Source organism: Rhinolophus sinicus, chromosome 2 (genome assembly GCF_057876585.1).
Source record: "Rhinolophus sinicus isolate RSI-liver-muscle chromosome 2, RSI-T2T, whole genome shotgun sequence".
Lineage (NCBI taxonomy): Eukaryota > Metazoa > Chordata > Mammalia > Chiroptera > Rhinolophidae > Rhinolophus > Rhinolophus sinicus.
In genome coordinates this window covers 132,924,116-132,947,074 of record NC_142502.1, presented here as the reverse complement: position 1 = coordinate 132,947,074, position 22,959 = coordinate 132,924,116, and the positions used below count along the sequence as shown (strand labels likewise).

The 22,959-nt window shown below is 36.1% G+C and overlaps 1 protein-coding gene across 8 annotated transcripts in view; it reads left to right on the top strand.

The window, feature by feature from the left end:
• Nucleotides 1-22,959, top strand: part of CTNNA2 (catenin alpha 2) — a 1,050,986-nt gene that overhangs the window by 115,798 nt on the left and 912,229 nt on the right. For all 8 annotated transcript variants that reach the window (XM_019750020.3, XM_074332253.2, XM_074332251.2 and 5 more), the window contains one exon: nt 14,352-14,458. In XM_019750020.3, coding sequence (XP_019605579.1) covers nt 14,357-14,458 — 102 coding nt within the window. In that variant the 5' untranslated portion in view covers nt 14,352-14,356. The remainder of the gene's footprint in view (nt 1-14,351; nt 14,459-22,959) is intronic.

Sequence of the window (22,959 nt, the reverse complement as noted above, 5' to 3'; positions counted from 1 at the left end):
AAGAACTTACTCCTTCCTCCTCCTGGTCTTACATGAAGCAATATATGAGCTGGTTTTTCTAGTTGTTTGTTTTGCAATCGTTTGGTTGAAATAATTTTAGGTAAATTACGATTTCTAGAACATATGGTTCCGTTGAGGATAGATTTGTTTTATATCCCTTAAATTGTTTTTATGAATGTAATTCACATATTTTTAAATCTCCTCTTTAATTTTCATGTTTCAACTGACTAGATAGTTAAGGGTATATATTTCTTGATTGTGAAACAGTTGCAGTAGTCTTAGATGTATGTGTTTTCTTTCGACTTTAGATTTCAGGCTAATTTAGTTCTTTCCCATTAAATATTTTAAGGTCTTTTTTACTACAGCAGGAATTAGAATAATTATCATTATTTATAAAATACTGCTTAATATAAAAGTAACTCTAAAGAAATTATAATCCTTCTGTAAATTGAAAGTTGAAAGCATTTAAAATTCATGAGTATAAAATAAAATATGCTTCAATAAAACAATGTGTGCAAAGCTAACTTGATTTTAGAATAGAACTTGGAATGCTGTGTTTACATACAAGCAAGTCCCCCAAACAGAAAATTCTAATTAAAAATAAAATCCCTAAAAATAATGATAAATATATATCCTCTAATTAGTCAGCAAATATCTCATGCGGATCAATAGTGCGTTCAGTACTACGTTTCTGTTTTGCTGTTTACCTACACTGGTAAATCCACCAAACTCATAGTGGCAAGTGCAGTGTAAAATACAATTCATGTGTACCACTAATTTCAACACAAGGAATGCTATTTAAAAGCACATGTGGTCTAAGACATAGCATATAGTTAACGGTTATTACAGTGAGCATGAGTAGTATTTCTCACTGTTGGCATTTGAGTGGGGGTATCCTTTGTTGTGTGGGGCTTTAACACTGTACACAATTAAACAACCCTGGCCTTGTAGAACTTCACAATGATTGGGCCATCCAAAATGGCTCCTGGAAAATATTACCGGAGTGACACAGCCACAGTTGAGATCTACTGGTAGAGAGTAGGGGCTGGTAAATTTTTTCTGTAGAGGGTCAGATACTAAATATTTTCAGATGTGGGCCATACAGTCTCTGTTACAACTACTCAAGTTTGCTACTGTAGCATGAAAGCAATAATAGACAATAGAGAAAAAGAGTGACTTTATTCTAACAAAACTTTATTGACAAAAACAATAGGTGGACAGATTTAGCCTGTGGGCTGTAGTTTTTTGACTGCTTCGTATGTACCACTAATTTCAGCACAAGGAATGCTATTTAAAAACATTCAATAATATGTCAGTTAGGAGGGTTTTGGTTGCAAATAGTATAAAACCATATTTACAAGCATATGTTGTTTTGTGCACTTTGCTTTGTAGTGTTTCACAGGTGTTACATTTTTTACAAACTGAAGGCAAGACCCTCCGCTGCCAAAAAGATTTCAACTTGCTTTATTATGGTCTGGTACTGAACCCTCAATACCGCTGAGGTATGCCTGTACTGTCTCTCAAGACAGGATGGTTTCAGTCTTGGCTAAATGAATATATTATTGTCATAAAATACCAAAATGCTTTTCTTCCTTCTACTCTGTTACGCTCTGCTGTTATCATTATCTCCCTCACAGTCACATGTGGATGCAGCAGTGTCACATGTAGTTATAGTGCTGCGTACGGGAGAGTAACGTGTCTGTCTGTTCTCCAGGAAAACCTTTCCCAGAAGTCCCCAGCTGACATGCTGCTGTCAGATCTCATTTAAGGACAAACCCCAGCTTGAACTAAGAAATGGCAAAGTGGAAATTCCACTTATGAAGAATTCCATATACTTTCCATAGAACACTTAGGATTCTCTTTCTTAATTAGAAGGATCCAGCCCTAAGCAAAACCTGTGAATACACACTATTTGAATGAATTGAGACTATGTTTAAGAGAAAGAATAGCAGGCTTTGAGGGGTTGGTGGAGGAAGATGTCTGCAGTATTTTCCATATTAATTATATTATACTTCCAATATTATTCTGGTGTCAATGCTGTTGGAGGCCATTTGTTTTGTTTTCCTCTTTTCCCATCTCGTCAAAGGGAACATTTTATGCATCTCTGTCTTTGGTCAGAAGAGAGAGACATGTGTGGACCAAGGTTCAATCTATCCATTGATTCCAGATAATCTCTTTTTAGTATTAAGAGTTCATATAGAGCTATGCCCTTCTGTTATGAGGTCAGTACTGTCAGTGTGTAATAGACAGTATTTAAATTTGATTGTCCTTAAGGAACCCCTTAAATAAGCCCCCAGGTCATCATACATAGTTAGTATATCATCTGTTTTGTGTTATAAGAACTGAAAGTAATCTGTTGAAAAGCATTCACACTGAAATGTTAGAGTTATTTATTTTAGTGCTAAAGAGAATACAGAAGACCATCTGGTTCTTTCAGGCTGATAAAGGTGCTGCCCTACAATTTCAGATGAAGCATGTTATTTGCCAAGATAATCATCTGGGTGGCTGGGAAGTAAAGCTATAAACAGAAACTGGTTTTCCCACTTTGTGTGCTGTGTTTCCTGCATTACATCACGGCATCCCTGCAGCAAAGTGCCTGCTCAAAAGGCCTTATGCTTGTCAGTAGGGATGACTCTATTTCAAGTTCTGAAATTTTTTTCCTGGAGCTCTTCCTGAATTTTGAGCTCTTTAAGCTGTCAGTATTGGGGTTGAACAAATACCCTTAGATATAGCTAGATTTAGTTTAATGACTTTTGAAGAATGACACTACAATCATTTTTGGGTAAATTTGTTTAAGAGACCTGTTTCACATCTCCCTCACATAACATCAGCTGGGAAGGGGTTGCCTCTTTTATGCCAATCATAAACTTCTGTGTTTATTCAAAAGAAATATTAAATTTCCAGTCCTGTGCTCAAGGATCTCAACATTCTAGTGAGAAAGAGACACATGCATTAACAACTAAAATAGTGTATGATTTATACCACAGTAGAGGAAGTCTGATGTACTCTGAGAACAATGTAGGTCTGAGCAGGTCAAGAAATGATGCCTGACTTGAGTCTCAATGATAACTCAATGATCAGAGTAGGTCAAGTGCAGAAAACAGAGAAGGGGCTTCTCTGTAAACAGAGTGACAGGGCCAAAGGCTTGTAGGCGGCAGAGAATATGGAAGTTTGGAGAACAGCTAGCAGTTCACTAAATCTGTAGTTCACAAAGACTTAAGATGCAAGGTGGATGAATGCTGAGAACTAAGTCTCTACTGGAGGTCAGTAAATGTAATTGCAACTTTATCCGTAGGCAATGGGAGTCATCAGAGACACTTCAGCAGAGAGCGACATAATACAATTCATATTTTGTAAAAACCACTAAGGCTGCAGAATAGAGGAAGGTCTAGAGGGGGCTAAGATTGAAGGCAAATGACCAGTCAAGAGGCTGTTTCAGTAGTCTAAGGAAGAAATGATGACAGCCTTAATTAAGACAGTGTTGATAGAGGAAAAAAGAAGTGGTATTTGTGAAATATTGGAGATCTAATCTATTAAGAGTTGATGAAATTTTTGGTGTAGAAGGTAAGAGAAGGGAAAGAAATAAATGGTACCTGCATTTCTGACAGGGCTTGATAGGTAGTGGTTCTGTTCACTGACCTAGGAATACAGAAGTTGGACAATTTGGGGTGAAAGATGATGCGTTCACTTTCAAACGTGTTGCTTTGAAGTGTTTGGAAAACTAGTAAATGATTGCCTATAGGAGGCTGGAATAGAGGCAGGAGATCTGAGCTAGAGAAATAAATTTGGCAGTTTTCAGAATAATATAACCACTAACATGAATGAGACTACTCAGAGACTGTGTGTAGAGCAGAGAGAGACAAGGGAAAATGATGGTGTCTAGGGTACCAACATAAAGCGTATGGATATAGAAGAGGAGGCCGCTAAGAAGACTGAGGACAGGATACCAAGACTGCAGAGGAAGACCAGGAGAGACTGGTATCCTTAAAGCCAAGAAAATTGAACAATATTAACATTGTCAAATACCACTGAAAGGTCAAATAAGATAAGTAAAAAAACGCTACTGGATATTTTGAGGTGATCTATTTATGTTTATTTTGATAAAGAATATGTGATCATTGTTAGTTGAATATATATATATATATATATATATATATATATATATATATACATATATATATATATAACACACACACACACACACACACATGCACTTATATATACACACACACTATATATACATATATACACTTGTACATATAAATACATAAAGTGAAAAATATACATATATAATTATGTATAATTTAAGAATTGCCCTAAATCCCACCATGCAGCATAACTACTTCTAAATTTTATATGTATGTATATATATATGTATATGTCTTTCCAGACTTTTTTTATGCAAATATATTCTGTGTCTAGATATATGTCTATATATAATAAAATTATTTCTTACTATAAAAATGAGACTCTGCATGCATTTGCTTGTCATTCTTGCCCAGAGAGCATAATCTTCACATCTTTCCTATTTTAGTACTTAAGCTGGCAAAGCACGTGGTGTCCATTGAATTAAGCATCTAGGGATCACTTGTAACCTCACAAGGCTAATTTCGGTGCAATGGTGAGGGCAATAGCCAGACTGCTGTGGGATGGGGATGAGTAGGTAGTGAGGAAATGGAGTGAGCATTATCACCCTGTCAAGAAGCCAGGTTGTGAAGGGTAAGGGAAGCCTAGGAGAACAAGAGAGGAAGGAGTAAGATGGAGAAGGTTTTTGTTTCGTTTTGTATTTTCATTTTTTTAGTTGGACAATTCTCTCCACTGACTGGAAGGAGCCAGGAAACGGAGATTACTTGATGATACAAAGGAGAGTTTGTAATGGACAGAGTGAGGGTTTAGGAGGCAGAAAAGGATGGGGTGTAGGAAAAAGGAAACAAGCTCCGATTAGGCAAAAGGGAAGGACATGAGAGTGGAAAAAATGCTGATAAGTTTGTTGGTGGGTCACCTGAGGTGATTCTGTAACTGCAGAAGGAAGATGGCCGATACCCACAGGTGTTCAGTCTTCTGATGAAGACTTATTGAATTTGCATGAAACAAAGAATTGCCATATTGGATTAGATCCGTTCTCTGTCCACTTGTATACTGAGAATGGTGTCAAGAGATGCCTGTTAGAAAGATCTAGACTTTTGTGACAAACTGAAAGGTCAGGAATGGTCCCCCAGTGCTTTAGTCACCTTAAATAACCCATCAGGAATTTATTACCCACCTATTTCTGTGAAGATCCTGGAAGCTTTGTGTTTTAATTTGTCTGACCCTCAAAGTAAAGTATTTCACCTAGGGAATTGCATTACTTGTTGGGAAAAGCACAGATTTAGTACAAATCTTGGTTGAATTCCATTAACCTTAGGAAAGAGACTTAGTATCCTTGTATTTTAGTTGCCTTATCTGTAAAATAATAATGATAATACACTTTGGCCAGTGATCGGGCGTGTTCAATGAAATCTTTGTTATTATGAATGTAAATATCATGAACTGCATGGAAAGGACTACTACCTTGAAATATACAGATTTGACCTGGTACATTTTATTTTTGTCTTTACAGAAGTATATTACTTGAAGTATTTCTTGGCCCGAAGTCTAAAATTAACTGCCATAAATGAGCAGAAGGAAACCTAGAGTATTGTTTCCCCTTCTCACATATGACTCTTGATATCAAAAAGCTTCATAAGGTGATTTACCAGGGGGCATATATGCTGAGTAACACTGGTTCTGAAATATCAATCCTCACTATAGAAGACTTCCAAGCAAATATAATTGCTATAGTGCGTTATGACTTTTCAAGTCCAGTAATTCAATCGAAAGGGGTAAGGCTAGCACAGGGCAAATCATCTCCCATTAGCTGTAGCTGTCACCAGAGGCATAGCAGGAGTTATTTACATTAGACCAGATGGCTCGATAAGCCACTTTAAAATGGGAAACTGAAAGAGGCAGGGTATTAGGTTTATATATTTTTTCTATGAGTTTCTACTTCATTCACCAGCAGGTGTGTGGATTTAGTGTTGACTTTTAAAATAAAATACAGTAACCCAGTAGAGATTGCTTAAAAAAAACACACAAGTCTGTAAGTACTAAGTATTTTTATAATCACTTAACAATTTAAAATAGTTCTTATCTAAATATCTGCTTTTATTTCGTTATATCGTATCTTAATATTATGATTACTTTGTCCTCTTGACTTCCCATCCTGGGGTTACTTGAATGTTTTTTCATGATCTTGCTCATTTTTGTTTTAGCATTTTTCTGGCAGCAATTCAAAGGAGCACTGATTATTTTGCCATTATTCTGTTGCACAATATCACTCTGTCAATACATGTGGAATTTGGTGCCATTGGTTACCTCTCTATCACCTGATCCAGGTGCCCTATTGAAATGGAAGAATAATGGCCCTACAGATGCCTATCCCCAGCTGAGCCCACCCTCGGAGCACTCCTCTCTTGGCGGATGCTTCCTGCTTTTACACACTGAAGAGTAAGAGCAAGTCTTATCTCACCAATCCGCATTAAGCAAGTCTGGTACACTTTGATGTTTTCCACAGCACCTGCCTGGGCCTCACACATTGGGTGGTTAGTACACATGCACTGAATGAATGAATGGATGGATGGATAAATGAATGAAGGAAGGAAGAATTGGAGCATATGGGATTAACTTCTCTGCTAGAATACTGAAGGTATTCTGAGGGAGGAAACCCCCTTTTTGTTTTGTTGTTCAGATAAGTGTCATCAAAAGGGGTGCATTCTGAGTTGAAAATCTCCTTTCTCTGCATAAGATTATTGGTACTGAATTTTAACTATACTCATTTGTGTGTGTGTGATTGTGAGACTTGAAGTTGGCAAATAATGAAGTCTATGAGTACTCATAACATTTTTATTAAATTCCCAACATTGTTCTAATCATTGTGAAGGAGGCAGAGTCCCTGTCCCTGAGTGTATTAGAGAGGATAAAACTTCTATAAAGCAGATAGAGAGCAACACAAGGCAATTTGTATTTAAATTCAATATTATGTGGCAGTCATTCTAATTAGGTGGAATACCAATAGAATTCAGAGGAAGAAAAAGTCACTGGGCCTTGGGGACAAAAAGCAATTTGGGTCAATGAGGAGGCAGAATACATCCTAAGAGGTACTGTGGGCCAACTTGCAGAGCTTGTACAATCCTTTGCAAAAAGATCCTCATGTGGAACTTGGCAGTGAATCAAATATCAATGCAGACCTCACTAGTGTGCCAGAGGAAGCTCCAAGGTTACTTTTTCCTCAACAAAAATGACACCTGATTTTAAAACATAGTAAGATCTAGTGAGCCACTTAAAATAAGTACTGAAACTATATATTTTTTAAAAAATAAGTAAATTAAAAAACACCTGAATATAAATTAGTTCTCTAAGCCATACCAAGATATCATTTAAGGTCTCTAGTAAGTACTGGACAAATAATATGTTTAAAATATTGTACTAATTATTACATTCAAAATATTTGAATGTATTAATAATACATTCAAAATATTGAAAGATATTTTTAAAATTATTACTCTAGGAAATGTATCCCACTATTGAAAAGATAAAAAAATAATACTAATACGTGAAAAGAATTAGGTAAATACTTGCATCATATTTTATGTGTGCATAATCAAACATTTATGAAGGAACTGACACCCTATTGTATTCTACAGATGACAGAAAAGAAGTGAAATCTTGTATGTCCTAATGAGTTTATAATCTAGTGAGTTATGTAAAAACTCCTGTCAATTTCTTAATAATGAGCCAGTTAAGAGTACAGTAAGTTCTTCTGTTACTGACTGTAAATCCCGTAGTAAGTTAGGGGTTATGGAGAAGACGGTGTGAAAATGTCAGTAGTGGGTCTTGGAGGGGAAAACGGGAGGTGTTCCTAGTGGAGACTTTGGGAGGTGGCCTGAACCATGTGTTACAATGGGGTCCAAACCTTATCCAAGTAGAAGACTTAGGTTAAAGCAATAAGATCCAATAGACCCTGGTCAGAATGTGGAGTGCCACTCTTGTTACTAAGGGGACCTGGGACTTGTTGGAGGAGAGAGTCAAGCAGTTGTTTTGGCCTCCAGAAAAAGACTGTTTCAGATCAGTAGTTGGGACTGAATTATACTAAAGAACTAAATAAAGATAAGAACAGCCATTTGGTGGTTATTTTGCTGTAATCTGAATATGAAATACCGAGATTTTGGTGAAGATTAGAATTATATAATAATTTTATGTGAAATTGTAATTTACAGGAGGTTAGAAGGACACAGAATAAATTAATTGCCAAAGAAGCTGTGTTCCTATTAAATAATTTGAAGTTACTTTTGGACTAGAAAGATAATTCCTCAAAATGTGTTGTCTGAAATATTAAGAGTTCTTATTTTCAGCTTGTGAAATCTGTTGTCCAAATCTGAATTGCAGTGTTGTTGAAGGATAATAGACAGGCAGAGCAATTTTAAGCTTTGGTCAAGTATATTTTGTTTAGAAAAACTGAGTCCTTTGTGGGACTTTGGAAACCTAACGGTGCACGTAGGGTAAGTACTGCCTACGTGGTTATCACTTATGTTCACATCCACGTGGAAAACAAGCCATAAATTAGGAGTAGATTGAGTCTGTTTATGCTCCAAAATGAATTTAAATGATGAGGCTATGAGTAAAGTGAAAAGCAATGAAACAAATTTGACAGATAGTAGCTTTCATTTTGAATTTCAAATTACTGAGTTCCTATTAGCATTCTGCAGGAGGAGTGAATTTCTATTAAGTGAGCATATAGTTTTAAATGTTATGAGTACGGTCTTGTAAGTATAAAAACCCATTTCAGTAAGATATGGACATGGTTGTTTCTTTTTTAATCAGCAAGCTCTAGGCTATGTATTAGTAGTCCAAACTTGCTATCCTGAAAGTCTTTCTTCGTATGCTCCTTTTACTATTTTTTACTTATTTATCTATTTTTGTTGAAGTTTTGTTTATTTGGATGGAAGAAGTAAGAGACTCTGAAGAGGATATAATAGTGTGATACTTATTTAACATATGCTTTTTAAATTTTAATTAAGGTATTCTTAATACCTTAGAAGTATAGGCATTTTATGCTTAGATATGAAATATAGTTACAACCTTTTGAAGTTATTAGAATGACATTTTGTTCAGCAATGTTTCTTTGGGTATTTTATTAAAAGTATGGGTTTAGGTATTGCACATATTTTAATACTTGAGGGTAGTGTTAAACTTTGCTTTCATGGTAGCGGAGATAACCGTCCTGCCCCCTTCCTCTGCAAGTAGCAAAGAACAGTTGGAAATTACACTTTACTTCAGTTTTGAATAAAAACTACTTGCATTTATGTCACCTCTCAGTTCACTGAGCCCAGGCTTTGAATGGTTGTTATGTAGAGGACAGTGATGGGCTTCCCGCTGCCTCTTTGTAGTCAAAGTAGGAGGAAATGAGCTGCAATTCGGCAAAGCTATGGAGGAAAGTCAAAGTAGGATGTGCCAACAGTTAGGCTGCCAGCCCATGCCTTCCCGTACTGAGTCTACCCCCAGAAAGAGTACCCCATACCCTTCCTCCCTGCCTCCATTTACACCTGGTTCTGTTGCAGGAAAGTATATTGCGGTGGGAATCAGGGTGCTCTTAACTCTCTAGGGATGTCTGCAGGATAATCAAATGCCTCCTCTATTTTCATGTCTCAACTTCTACTCCTACCTGTGATGCCTGTGTGCTTCCACATATACTCACCTCCGCTCCAGAAAAAAGTCCCTCTTGTAATAGGGGACATGGATCTTAGAGGTCTCTTCTTTTGTTAACAACAGAAGATCAGAAGTATTACTGTATTTCAGATTAAATATTTGGAGGATTTCTTTTTCTAGCTCATGTAAGTTCAAGTTATTTAGGGACAGTTTCTTTGGAAACAGTTACGTATGGGTTTGCTTTTACAACTGCAGCTTTTCACTCTTTCAGTATGTCCAGTAAGTATTCTAAGTCTCCCTACTAAAAGCAAGTAAAATATGTGATTCAAAAAAATTAAATCATTGTGAAAAAATGTACTTGCTTTACATAGAATCTCTTTTGTGGGCAAAACAGACTGCATTACTTGTACAGATGTGTAGTGTTGATTTGAGACAATGTGTGGTGGGGGCCAAAAATATGAATTTTCCTTCCACTTTCTAAGTTCTTCTAGTTCGGCTAATAATCAAATTAACAGAGACAGATTAACAGGAGAAAATGTTGAATGTTGATTATATCAATGCACATTCGAAGGTGCCATAATGTGACTGGAAAAGGCATTGGGCAGTTGATGTTTATATGCCATTATGGACAAAGGGGAAAGGGAGCAGTGATGGGATTTCGGAAAGGGAAAGTTAGGCAATTTACAGGTAGGTAAAAAGAACAGAACACATGGAACACACGTGGCAAGCAAATTCCTGTTGGGCAACCCAGAAATAATGGTTCACATGGGGATCTACTTACAGCCCCCTCTTTGGAGCCTTTCTAGCTAAAGCTAAGGTGAATATGAATGTTAGGAGTCCCTTCCTGCACCAGGCCTTTCCATCTTCATCTCTGAGGCTCAAAGGTTCTTTCTGAATCTTTTGTTTCTTAATAGCCACCTTAAAATCAATGTCCCAAAAGGCACATTTTGGGGAGGCAAAACTTTGGACCCCTTCAGTGTCATTTCATCCTTAGAAAGAGGAAAGGCTGGTGATGTGACTACACATTTTAATTTGTTCTTTTGCCTTCTTATTTGAGTCAGTTTTGTTGTTCTACGCAGAGGAGTGTAAATCTGGATATGTTTTAAATGGGTGTTCCCTTATTCTTCATGGACATAAAGCATAGCAAAAAAGATATGTTGATTTTGAAAATACTAACCACACTAATAATAACTAATATTTCCAGAAATGTTTTCTATCCACTAAGTTCTTTAAACTTAGAATAGTCATCATGATTTTCCATTTGAGGAAACAGAAGCTCAGAAAGGTTACGTAATTTGGACAACATCATGGAGTTAATAAATTGTAGGGTTTCAATTCAAACAAAAGTCTGTTTGACATCACTGTGTGTCTGTTGCCGAATAACAGATAGTGACAAAAATCTCAGTGACATGCAACAGCAAGCGTTTATTTCTTAATCCTGTGTGTTTGGTTTGCTTGGGAGTTGGCTGGCCAGACGTAACTCAGCCGGGCTTGGCTCCAGCTTCAGCTTGGATTTGGGTTCGCTTCATACTTGTACGTCTTTCTTTCTTTTTGGACCAGTGGGCTATCCGTGGCTGTTACTGCAGAAGTCAGAAGCATAAGAGGGCGAGTCTAACCAAGCAAGCACATTTCAAATGTCTGTTCACATCATATTTTCTAACATTCCATAGGCCAAAGCTCAATATCAATGAGCTGGGGAAGTATTCTCTTTTCATGGAGGTGAGGAATAGGGGAGGGAGGGACTATTTACTGAATAATAATCCAGTCAGCCTCAAAAGCCTATGTGTTTTCCTTGCTCTTCATAGTTATTATTGAAAGTACAAGTGAGACGACATTGTTGGTTGAAAGTCAGTCACCTTGTGTGTGTTTGTCATGGGGACCATATACCAAACTGTCATTCCTACTTCCTGGCTGCAGTTGCCTTATTTCTTTGATCTAGAGGATGTTTGACTCTTTTTCTCTTCTCTGCCATCATTTGTCCTTATTTGCACTGTGGAGGCAAAGATCATCAGTAGGTGAATCTAGAAGGCTATGGTTATGATCATTAACCTGGAATGGAATCAATTTTCTTCTGTTTTTATGCAGTTTCAAATGGCTGAGGATGGGGAAATGTTTCTAATACAAGGTCTAATACATACAGCAGAAATCAATCCAGTGTGCCCAAAATAGCAGGACACAAACACTTGTAGCAACAACAGATGGCAAGCTTATACCAGCTCAAATATTGCAGCCAAAGGAGCTTCTTTCCTCTACTTCATGCTCAACAGCTGACGTGAAGCTAAGCCGCACCTCAGAGGTAATTCAACAGGAATCTTAGCTATCAACTTTTTGGGTTTAGAGGTAGAGATTTTGCAGTGCCCCCTTCGATCCGCACTTCTGGTCTTTGTGAATTGGGGTGTGAAACCACGTTGTGAAAAATACGATAGAGATCGAATCCCAGTTTTAGTCCAAACCGTATCAAAAACTGCATGGCTAGACAAAGTGCATTTAAAGTTCCTGTGACTAGGTTTTCCCCTTCAACAGATTAATACCATATAACCTTCTTTGCTTTTTGCTACTAAATTTCACCTGTGTCACAAGAAGTGGCTGAGAAGATTGATCCCCAAAGGAATAAATTAAGTCAAATGATTTGCCTGGTGACTCCTATCCTTTCATCTTTAGATGTATAGGGCCTCTGTGACCTTCAGGACACAAGTTTCTGTCTATCTGCTTCCTGGATCACAGTTGTCCGGAGGTCTTTGTTCAGTGTCTCCCATTTCTACTTGATGCCTGCCAGATTTGTGCCTCTGAGGTGACTGCCCCAGCATTTTTGTTCCTTGCCTCAGCATGTTTGCAGTATCATTTCTTCAGTTCCGCATTGGAGCATTCATAAAAGATTTCGTGTGCCTTTCTTGACCCACCAGCTCAAATGCATAAGTGTGCCCATGGAATAATGGTCATTCCTTGCAATGCCTCACCCAGCATCCTTCACTGTCATGTGAAAATCGCTTCACTGCTAGTGATCCAGCTTTCCTATGGGTCTTCTTGTGCATCACTCATTATTCCATCAGAGCTTGAAAAAGATCTCCAGGGAACGTCTCCAGAAATAATCACTGTGTCATAAATGCTAGACCAAAATTACTTAGGTAGATCTGGCTTCAGCAAGGATGAGGATATTCTGTGTATGTAGTAAGCCTCTGGCATCTGCCTCCTGCCACAGCACAGGGAGGTGTGCTGGCCAGCAGCAGAACGGCGTGCATGTCACAGCTGCTATATAGCAGTTGGTAGTGTGAATGGGAAATATGTATTTTTAGGTTTTTGGAGGCTAGGCAGCGTATGAGTGCCAACTATTGTTGTGAAGGAACCCAAATCTTTATCAGTCTATATGGTTGGATTGCTACCCTTAGTTTATTTAAAACATGGCATTTTGAGAGAGGTAAAATACCAGCACGCTGTGTCTTTGCCTTTTTTTTTTTTTTTCCTGAAGCAAATTTGTTGGGTCTATTTGTAAAAGGATTAGCTGTAGCAGGGCAGTAAAGAGACATGTGCCTATTGTGATAGGCTTTCTTTGTAGTGTTAATTCTAACAGAAATAATCATCTACATTGATTTATAAGGATGAAATTGAGTGGAGACGTTGATTCAAAAGAAGAGAACAGCTATGAACAGTTTGATTTATGGTGGTATTAAAGCAAATGAATCAGATTCAGTTTGTACAATCTAAGGGTGCTTTCCAGTGGTTAGTTGTTGAAATACGTTCAGCCCAGAGCAGTCAGTTTCTCGATGAGAAATGCTCCCCCTGATAGAATGTATAATTTATTCTCTTGAGGCCAGGACCATATTTTGTGTTTGATGTGTGGGAGGTTGCTACCTGCACATCAGTGATTCTTAGGAGAGGACTGCCTTAGAATGAAATAAATAACCTTATCAAACACTAATGTTATGGGACAAGAATATAAATGCAGCGAGTAATCAGAGCAAGTAAATAGCAACAAGCTAATTTTTAGAACCATTGCCACTCAGTTTGCAAGATAGCTTTCCTATTAAAGAGAATGAAACTCAGCTGCCACACGGAGTATAATTCTGTTAATGGTCATGCAATGTGAAGAAAACAAAGTAGCCTTTCGTTCTGACATCTGGTGATCCTAATGGGTTTCCAGTGCTTCCTGAAAGTCTTCGTGGGTCTCCTCAGAGTGACTTCAGTATCCTTTCCTCAGTGCTCCCATAGCCTTCTCTGTACTCCTTGATTATAACACGGGTCACACTGAGGCATAGCTGTTACCTGCTGTGGTTGTCTCTACCTTGAAACCATAAACTACTCCAATAAAAGGTCCAAGTCTTTTCCAGCAGATAGATATAGATGCATATGTGTACTAAATACTGAGTATGTAAAAATATCTTGGTGTCATTCGTGTTCCAAGGGTTTGTCTAATGTATTCAGATGCCTTCTGGAACCCTTAGCTTCTAATCTGATTCCAATATTGGCACAGTTCTGGTTCTGATTTCCCCATCGCTAACTTGACGAGTTTGAACTAGACACAATCTTCAAGTAGGTTCTAAGTTTTGGTGACATATTCAATTTTGAACCCCCAATGTCACAGATTTTTTTTAGTGATCATTATTTCTAACTGACATTGTGTGTTTCCATAGGGAGCATGACTTCGGCAACTTCACCTATCATTTTAAAATGGGACCCCAAAAGTTTGGAAATCCGGACACTAACAGTGGAGAGGCTTCTGGAGCCACTTGTTACACAGGTAAGGGATGTGTTGACACACTTTGGTTTGTCACGTGTGTATGTTCCTGTTGTGACATGTGTATATGTTCCTATTGTGACATTTGTACATTCTTGTCATGACTCTCCATAGAACTTAGAAATGCTTAAGAGTGAATAAATCACGCTGTGATGATGATTAATTAATGTATATTACTGCTTGAACTGTGGACAATTTTATTGCCCAACGAGTTTTCAAGTGGCTTTTAAAAAACTCTTCATATGATTTTTGAAATTAAGTTGATGAAATAATTAAAGAGGGGGGCTTGGTGAAGGGGGCGCTCATTTGCCGCAATGAATTCAAAATAGAAATAAACCATTCCTAGTGTACTTTCAGATGCTAATGCACAGTTCCAAAGAGCTGTATTGAATATTGAAGAGCACAGATTCTTTATTGAATTACTTTTTATTTAGTTCACAAGGGAGAATTCATCATGTTGAAATGATGAAATGTTCTGTTTTTGTGTTGTCACATTTCCAAAAGATGACTGTCAACAGAAAAAATATTCTCAGGATTTTTAAAAGTTAATTTTAGTGTCTTGTGAAGCATATTCTTTGCTATATTAACTTAGAAATTCATGAACTATGAAAATTCAAGATTTTTATGGTATATTTGTAGAAATGCTAAATGAAGTAGAGATGCTTCATATTGGTTTCCTATATGTGCTATAAGAAAGTACCATAAATTTAGTGGCTTAAAACTTCACACATTTACGTTCTTATGGTTCTGGAGGTCAGAAGTCTTAACATCAAGGTATTGGCAGAGCTGCGTTTCTTCTAGAGGCTCCAGCAGAAAATGCCCCTGTCTTTTCTTGCTTCTAGAGCTCACAGGACTTATCTGGCTCCTTCTTCCATATTACAAGCCAGCAATGTAGCAAGTTCCAATACTTCTCTGATTCTGACCTCTGCTTCTGTCCTCATATTTCCTCCTGCTTCCGTCTTATGCGGACCCTCATAATTACGTTGGACTCATTCAGATACTCCAGAATAATCTCAAGATCCTTAACCAAATCTCATCTGAAAAGTCTATTTTGCCATTTAAGATAACACAGTCACAGTTTCCAGGGGTTAGGTCATGGACATCTTTGGGGTCATTATTCAGTTTACCATAGTCTGCCCTCTATCCAACCCCCCACATTCACATCCTTTCTACATGCAAAACATATTCACCAGATCCCCAAAAGTCTCAACCCACTATAGCATCATCTCAAGTCCAAAATCTCATCCAAATATTATCAGTTTAAAAGATCCAATCTCATTTAAATCATCTAAATTAGGTATGGTTATAATCCATGCTCCAGCAAAATTCCTCTGTATCTGTGTACCTGTAAATCTAGAAAGCAAATTATATACTCTGAAAATGCATTGGTGGGACAGGCATAAGATAATAGGTGTAGACATTCCCATTTAAAAATGGAGAAAGCGAAAGAAGAATAAAAGGGTCACTAGTCTTGAGAAATTTAGAAATCCAGCTGGGCAAACTCCATTAGATTTCAAAGCCTGAGGATAATTCTCTGTGGCTCGAAGCTCTGCCCTCTGGGCCCGGTTCTTCATCCTAAGAATTGTATATATACATTTTTTTTTTTCCCCAGAAAGATGAGCACCTATGTTTACCTCAGTGTTTCTTTAGCCCATTTCCTGTCTGTAGAATGTTGAGCGACCAGCAGCCTTTTTGAATTTTATTCTTGCTGTGCCTCTTCCAGTCCAAACTGGCAGTGTTTCTATCTACTGATACAACATTCTTAAAAAAACAACAACAAAAAACTTGTGGTTCTCCCCTCTATGTCCCTGGGACTCACTCTACTAGAAAACAGGCTGTTTCACAGAACTTTTCTGGATAATCGCAACTACTTTTTTCGCCACTGCTGAACTGACACAGGGGATCCATGAATCACATTTCTAATCTCTTCCAAGAACTTTCTGTATGACAAAATATTATTTTATTATTTGTTTATTAGTTTCAAGTGTACAAAGCAACATAATAGTTAGACATTTACACCCCTCCCTAAGTGATAGCGCCCCTCTCCCAAGCTACTACCCCTCTGACATCTTATGTAACTGTTACAATTCCATCAATCATCTTCCTTATGCTATACTCCACCTCCCGTGACTAAATATATATATATATTCTTATAGTTGACATACAGTATTACCCTACTTCAGCTTCAGTTGTACAGTGTTGGTCATGCACAAAATATTCTGAGCCTTTATACTCAAATTCGCTTACTCTACAGAGATTGCTTTCCTAAAAGTGAATCTTCTAAATTTTAGTGCCTTTTGCAATCTGCATAGGCTGAGAATTGTCCCCATCATCGATTCCTGGTTCCTTTTAGCTTAACAATTCTTTGTTCCATTTAGAGACATAAATTTTATTATGAGCAGGAAGAAGAAACTAGGCTACTCCTTCAACACTTTGCTTGGAAATCTCCTCAGCTAAATATCCAAGTTCATCACATACGTTTCTGATTCCACATAATTGTAGGAAGCAATTTAGGTAAGCTTTCTGCCAATGTATAATAAAGATTTCCTTTCCTCCAATTTCCAATACTGTCATACCTCGTTTTATTGTACTTTCCAGATATTGTTTTATACAAATTGAAGGTAACATCCTCCGTCAGCAAGATTATGATTCTCTGAAGGCTCAGATGATGGTTAGCATTTTTTAGCAATAAAGTATTTTTTAATTAAGGTTTGTATGTTGTTTTTATAGACATAATACTATTACACACTTAATAGACTACGGTATAGTGTAAACATAACTTTTATATGCTCTGGGAAATCAAAACCTTTGTAGGCCTCATTTTATTACAATTTTCACTTTAATGTGATTTTCACTTTATTGAGATACTTACTTTATTGCGGCTGTCTGGAACTGAACCCGTGGTATCTCCAAGTATGACTGTAACATGTTCCTCATTTCCTTCTGAGCCCTCACCAGCATCTCCTTTTACATTCATATATCTACTAACAGTCCATTTATAATGAGTGAGATATTCTCTTAGACAATATAGCCTTTTTCTACCATATTCCTCACAAGCAGGGCATTTAACATCCATATTTTCACTAACGTTCTGCTCAAGGCAATCCAGGATTTATCTGTCATGATTCTCAAAATCTTTCCTACCTCTGCCCATTATCAATTCCAAAGCCACTTCCACATTTCAGGTATGTGTTACAGTAGCATCTTGCTTCCCAGAACCAAAATCTGTATTTTCCACTTGCTAATATATAATAACAAATTACCATGATTTTAGAGCTTAAAACAACACAAATTTATTATCATATAGTTATAGGGATCAGAAGTTCTAAAACAAAGACATGGGTAGGGCTGTGTTCTTTAAAGAGGAAGTTCCTTATCTTTTTCAGCATCTGGAGTGCACCTCTATTCCTTGTTATGGTGCTTTCTTCCATCTTTACAGCCTGTAGCATAGCACCTTCAGTCTCTCTTTCTGACTTCAGCTTCTACCGTCACATCTCCTCTCTGACTCTAACCCTCCTACCTCTTCTCTCCCTTGTGAGGATGCTTTTGATTACTTTGGGGCCACCCAAAATAATTCTATAAGAATCTCTTCATCTTGAGACCTTTAACCTAATTCACATCTGCAAAATCCCTTTTGCCTAAATTTAAGGTAACATATTCACAAGTTCTAAGGATCAAGAAGTGGACATCTTTGTATGTAATTGTTGAAACATCTCATTAGATTTATGCACATTTTTCAATTGATTATAATTCTTGTTAACTCTGTACATTTTTCTTAAACAGCTAATACTAATAGGCTCTTAGATTTGGGACTGTGCTGGCTACTCAGATTGTGTAATCTGATGCATGAATTGTTTGTTACTGGTCTTCAGTAAGCACAGAAACTGGGAGTAAGTGCTTTGAAAATTTTATGACAATTGTGCAAAATGATTTCATGTCTGTTGAATCTGATAATATAATTTGGACTTGTAATTTTATATCTTTTTGCAATTTTAAGTTATTTCTTCTGTTGTGTTTTACAAAAGTTTTGGTTTGTGGGCTATTGGAATAACAGAAATATGGCCTTTCATTATAGATTGTTTGAGAAAGACTGGTTTAGGAGATATTTTGGAGTCTGAATCATATGGTCTGAAATGTAGTTCTGTCAGTCCATTTGAAAGAAGACCACCTTTTCTTCACCTTGGAATTTTCACTGCATATTGCATATCGATGTGTTTCATCCTTATCATACAGATTATGAAACAGAGTAATTAAAACATAGTGCCTGGTTTAAAGTAAATGTTGAGTACATGTAGTTGCCATTCTTCACTTTTTTGATGGCTGTGTATTAAGGTTCATACTAGTATAAACCAATACTGTAGAAGTCACTGAGATGGATATCAGTGAATTCAGCATGGGCAAGCACAATGTTACACGTAAATTTTGCTTCTTAAAATTTTCCCGTATTTATACTTTTCTTTTTTACTTGGTTTATCTAAAGAATAACATATCTAATATTACAGTTTTAAAATATTGTCGTTTCCTCTTTTCCATAAATTTTTCAGTCTATTTATCTACACTTTTGTCAGATGAAGACAATGCATTAAAAATACTTATTAAAATTATGGACAGTAAACTAATTCATATTTGTTTGCTTAACACAGTAGAATGCTAAAAATTCTTGTTGGCTTTCACATAGCGACCTAGCACTGTAACTAGCCTTAACGTCTCTCCAATATCTTCTGCCATCTAAATGGTTTATGGTTCTTCCTGGTGTACCTACCTTGATTAAAAGAAAAAAAAAAAGATTCTCTCAAAAATGTGATTTTTTTAAAGATAGGCTTTTCTATATACTATTTCCCTGTAATATTATGGGTGTGCTATCAAGACTAAACATTTCCTCCCCTGAAATGAAACCTTAATGATAGGACTGATGTCATGAACCTTGGAGGACATATGATAAGAAGGGAGAAAAAAGAAAATGTTAGCTGTAAACTCCATACTCATTAAAGTAGAGATTGTGTAGGCACAGACTTTGGAGTCAGGGAGGCTTGCTTGTCAGTGCAGTAGTCACACTGATACCTTGAATAGGTTTCTTAGTCTCTCCTGAAACGTAAATTATAGATAATAATTTGTACCTCAAGGGATTACTGAAGGGATACAGGAGATGGTGCATTAAAGTGATTAGGGAAGTGTTTCACACTATTTTCATAATAACGTAGGTTTGCTCTTAATGCTGTGTTCTTTACTACTTGATAATAATCACTTTTCAGTTATTAGAAAATAGATGTCATGTATAAAGGAGAAATTCACTGGATTTTTTTTGATAATAACAATTAATGTATACTTAGAAAAAAATGAATTGCATTTCATCAAAGATAATTAAAGCAGGAACCTCTGAAGTTATTGGAAATTCAGCTTTCACCATTTTAGTAAGCTAATGAAGTTCAGGTTATTACAAGAAAACAGAATGGAAATTGCTGGAATTTTCTTCCTTATTTCCTTACAGAAAGATCAATCTGCAACTTAAATAATTCTAAGCATCTAATAAAAGAATACCACTGATGCTTAATGAACTGTTCTAAATTGGCCAGATGGGGAAGGACACTCCTAAGAAGTAGAGCTCTCTTTAATCATTTCTAATATTATTTAGAGTAATGTCCATGGGGCCCTATTAGATTAGGCTCTAGTGACTTCTGTAGTTAGGTCTTTTTAAATTTTACTCAAAAAGTTACTAATTATCTCTGATGCTAAATAATTAGAACTTCATATGCTTAAAAATAGTTTTAAAATTTTAAAATTCAAATTTATACTTAAAAAATCTTGATTTTTTCCCCCTTTCGATAGTATTCCTTAAAAAAAGAAGTCACCTTCTTGTGACTCACAGCAACAGTTAAATCTATTGGTGCATTCAAAATCAGGGAATTAGGAGTTTTAGATTTAAAATCAGGGGATTCAGAGCTGAAAATGATTCCAGAAGTAAGTAACTTGTGAGAATTAAGCCAGTGTGTGTCTTTTTACGCTATACCATGCACTTTCTCACACAATTTTCAAAACTGGGTATTTTATCTATGAGTTTACCAAAGGAATCAAAGTTGACAAGTAAGTCTCATCATAAACTTTTTTCATCTATCCAGAGAATATCATTATTGAGAACTACTTTAATTCTTGGTTTATTTGTGAGGTTCAAAGGTTACTATATTTGGATGACTTCCATGGTGACACTACAATATTACAAAAAGTTATTTGTGCGTTTTTATCAAAGGATTAAAATTGTATGAAAAGTAAAGGATGTGCTAAAAGCAAATGACGTAAACTCCATTTAAGTTTGTTTATTTCTTTCACCAATTTTATGTATTGCATGGTTAACCTGTTTTCAAGTATCTTTTCTACATTTATTATTTAATTATTTTTATACGAAGTCCCGTTTTAATTTTTGGATAATATTTTCCTTGTCTGGAAAAATGCTTCAGTTTATCTGTCTTTAATAAAAGTTTTTGTGGGTGACTGAACTCCCTAAAATACCATAACTTTATTTGAAACCACTGCATCTTTCATTGTTAAAGAAAAGAATAACATATATTAAAAACAGAATCCAAGTGCAAGTAATAAGGTTATGATTTAGGGATTCATCTTTAATATATATATTATTTTACATATGTACTTCATAGTATTTCAATTAAATATTAATATGTTAACATTTCTAATACATAATATGTATTATTCAATTGAATGATAGATAATACATAATATGTAATTATTCAGTTAAATATGAATATATTATTAATACTAATATATTGATATTTAATTGACATACTATAAAGTATTTCATTATTTTAAAAATATGGTTTCATCCTATAATATTAACATTTCTTAAGTTGCTATTTATTTTTTACAATAGATACATATAACTAAAGTAGTTATTATGTTGTTGAAAGTACTTTTTTCAATTGAGATCATATGGTAGATTTTTTGGCAATTACTGTGTTCACCACTTCTGAAATAGGAGTTTAATTGACTAGTATGTAGTCTGGAGTTAGATTAATTTCTCTTCTGGGATTATGTTCAAAATTTTGATGTCTGCCACCAGATGGTAGTGATACTCTTTTTGTTATATGACCAGCTGTGTAGGCCACGTTTTGAAATTTGAGTAATGTATGGAGCCTTTTTAAACAAAAAAATAAAAACCAAACCAAACAAAAATCCTCCCAAATCCTAGAGTGAACTTAAAGTAGTATAAACGTGGAATTAGATATTCACATCTCTTAATTTATAAAGAAATTTAAAATAAGTACCATAAAAACCCCACAAAAACAAATTATTGAAATTAACATTAATTTGATTGATAATGTTATTTTGCTAAAATTAAATCATTGCATATGATATAAATGTGGCCGTGATTGCTTTAGCTCGGGGTCTTTTGTGTTTGGAAAACACTCATCACGATGCCCATGTATTGAGTAAATTCTACCAACTAGGCAAATCACAACCATTGTGCGTTCTGGTCAGTTCACCTTTGTTTAACATAAGTATACTCACAGTTAGTAGGCAGGGTCTGTCTTTGTTCTTTTTTTCATTAGCTTAGAACAACAAAAGTCGAGTAGTAACCATTATTATTGTTTTAGAATACAAGCTAGCTGTATTAACAATGACACAACTAACTTATCTTTAATCAAAATATTTACTTTCAATAATTTCTAGTTTAAACACGGTGATTGTTTTATGTATACTAATAAAACAAATTCCAGTTAGTAGAAGATAAAAGAGAAATCTTAGCTACTATGAAATCAGTGCTGTAGATACTACCTCAATTTTTTAATTTCTTGCTGTTAATGAAAAAGGGTGGGTTCGGGAGTTTCCGCCATGTTCCCATGTTTTACTAAGGCCCAGCTTGCCAATCCTGGTTTCTTTATTTACATGTAATGCTTTGGGACTTGCCTGTAGGGGTGGGTCCAAGCTGCCTAACTATATTTTCCAAATTCCTTTCATTAGCATCTTATCTTTCCTTTGAACAGTCCTCTGATCTTAGTTGGATCTCTTCTCTAATAGTGTGGAAGTGACCACAGATAATTTAGAGCCTTTAAAGAGAAAAGGGGAAAGGTCCTAGTGTTTCTTGAGTAGTTACTTATATGCCTGATGACATCCTAGGTATTTCCAGGAATTTTCATTACTTCTTGCATCAGCCTGGTAAAATCAGTGTCGTTTTTTTCCATTTTACAGATGAAAAAAGAGAGACTTAGATCACATAATAACAGGCCTAAGGTGAATTAAAGTAGTAGATCTGCCGCTCTTAAGGGAAACCTGGGTAGAAATTACTGAAATGGTCTGTTGCTAGTATATCAGCTACAGAGAATGTGTAGGAAATGGGAAGAGAGTAAAGGACTAAATCGAAGGTGTGGAAAAGGGCAAACTCTCAACATTAAAACAGAGGAAAAGGAGTAAACAGAGGAGAACCAAGTACTTTTACAGTCAGGATTTAGTACCTTGTCTGGTTTGCATCACCTAATTGTTAGCCATACCAGCTA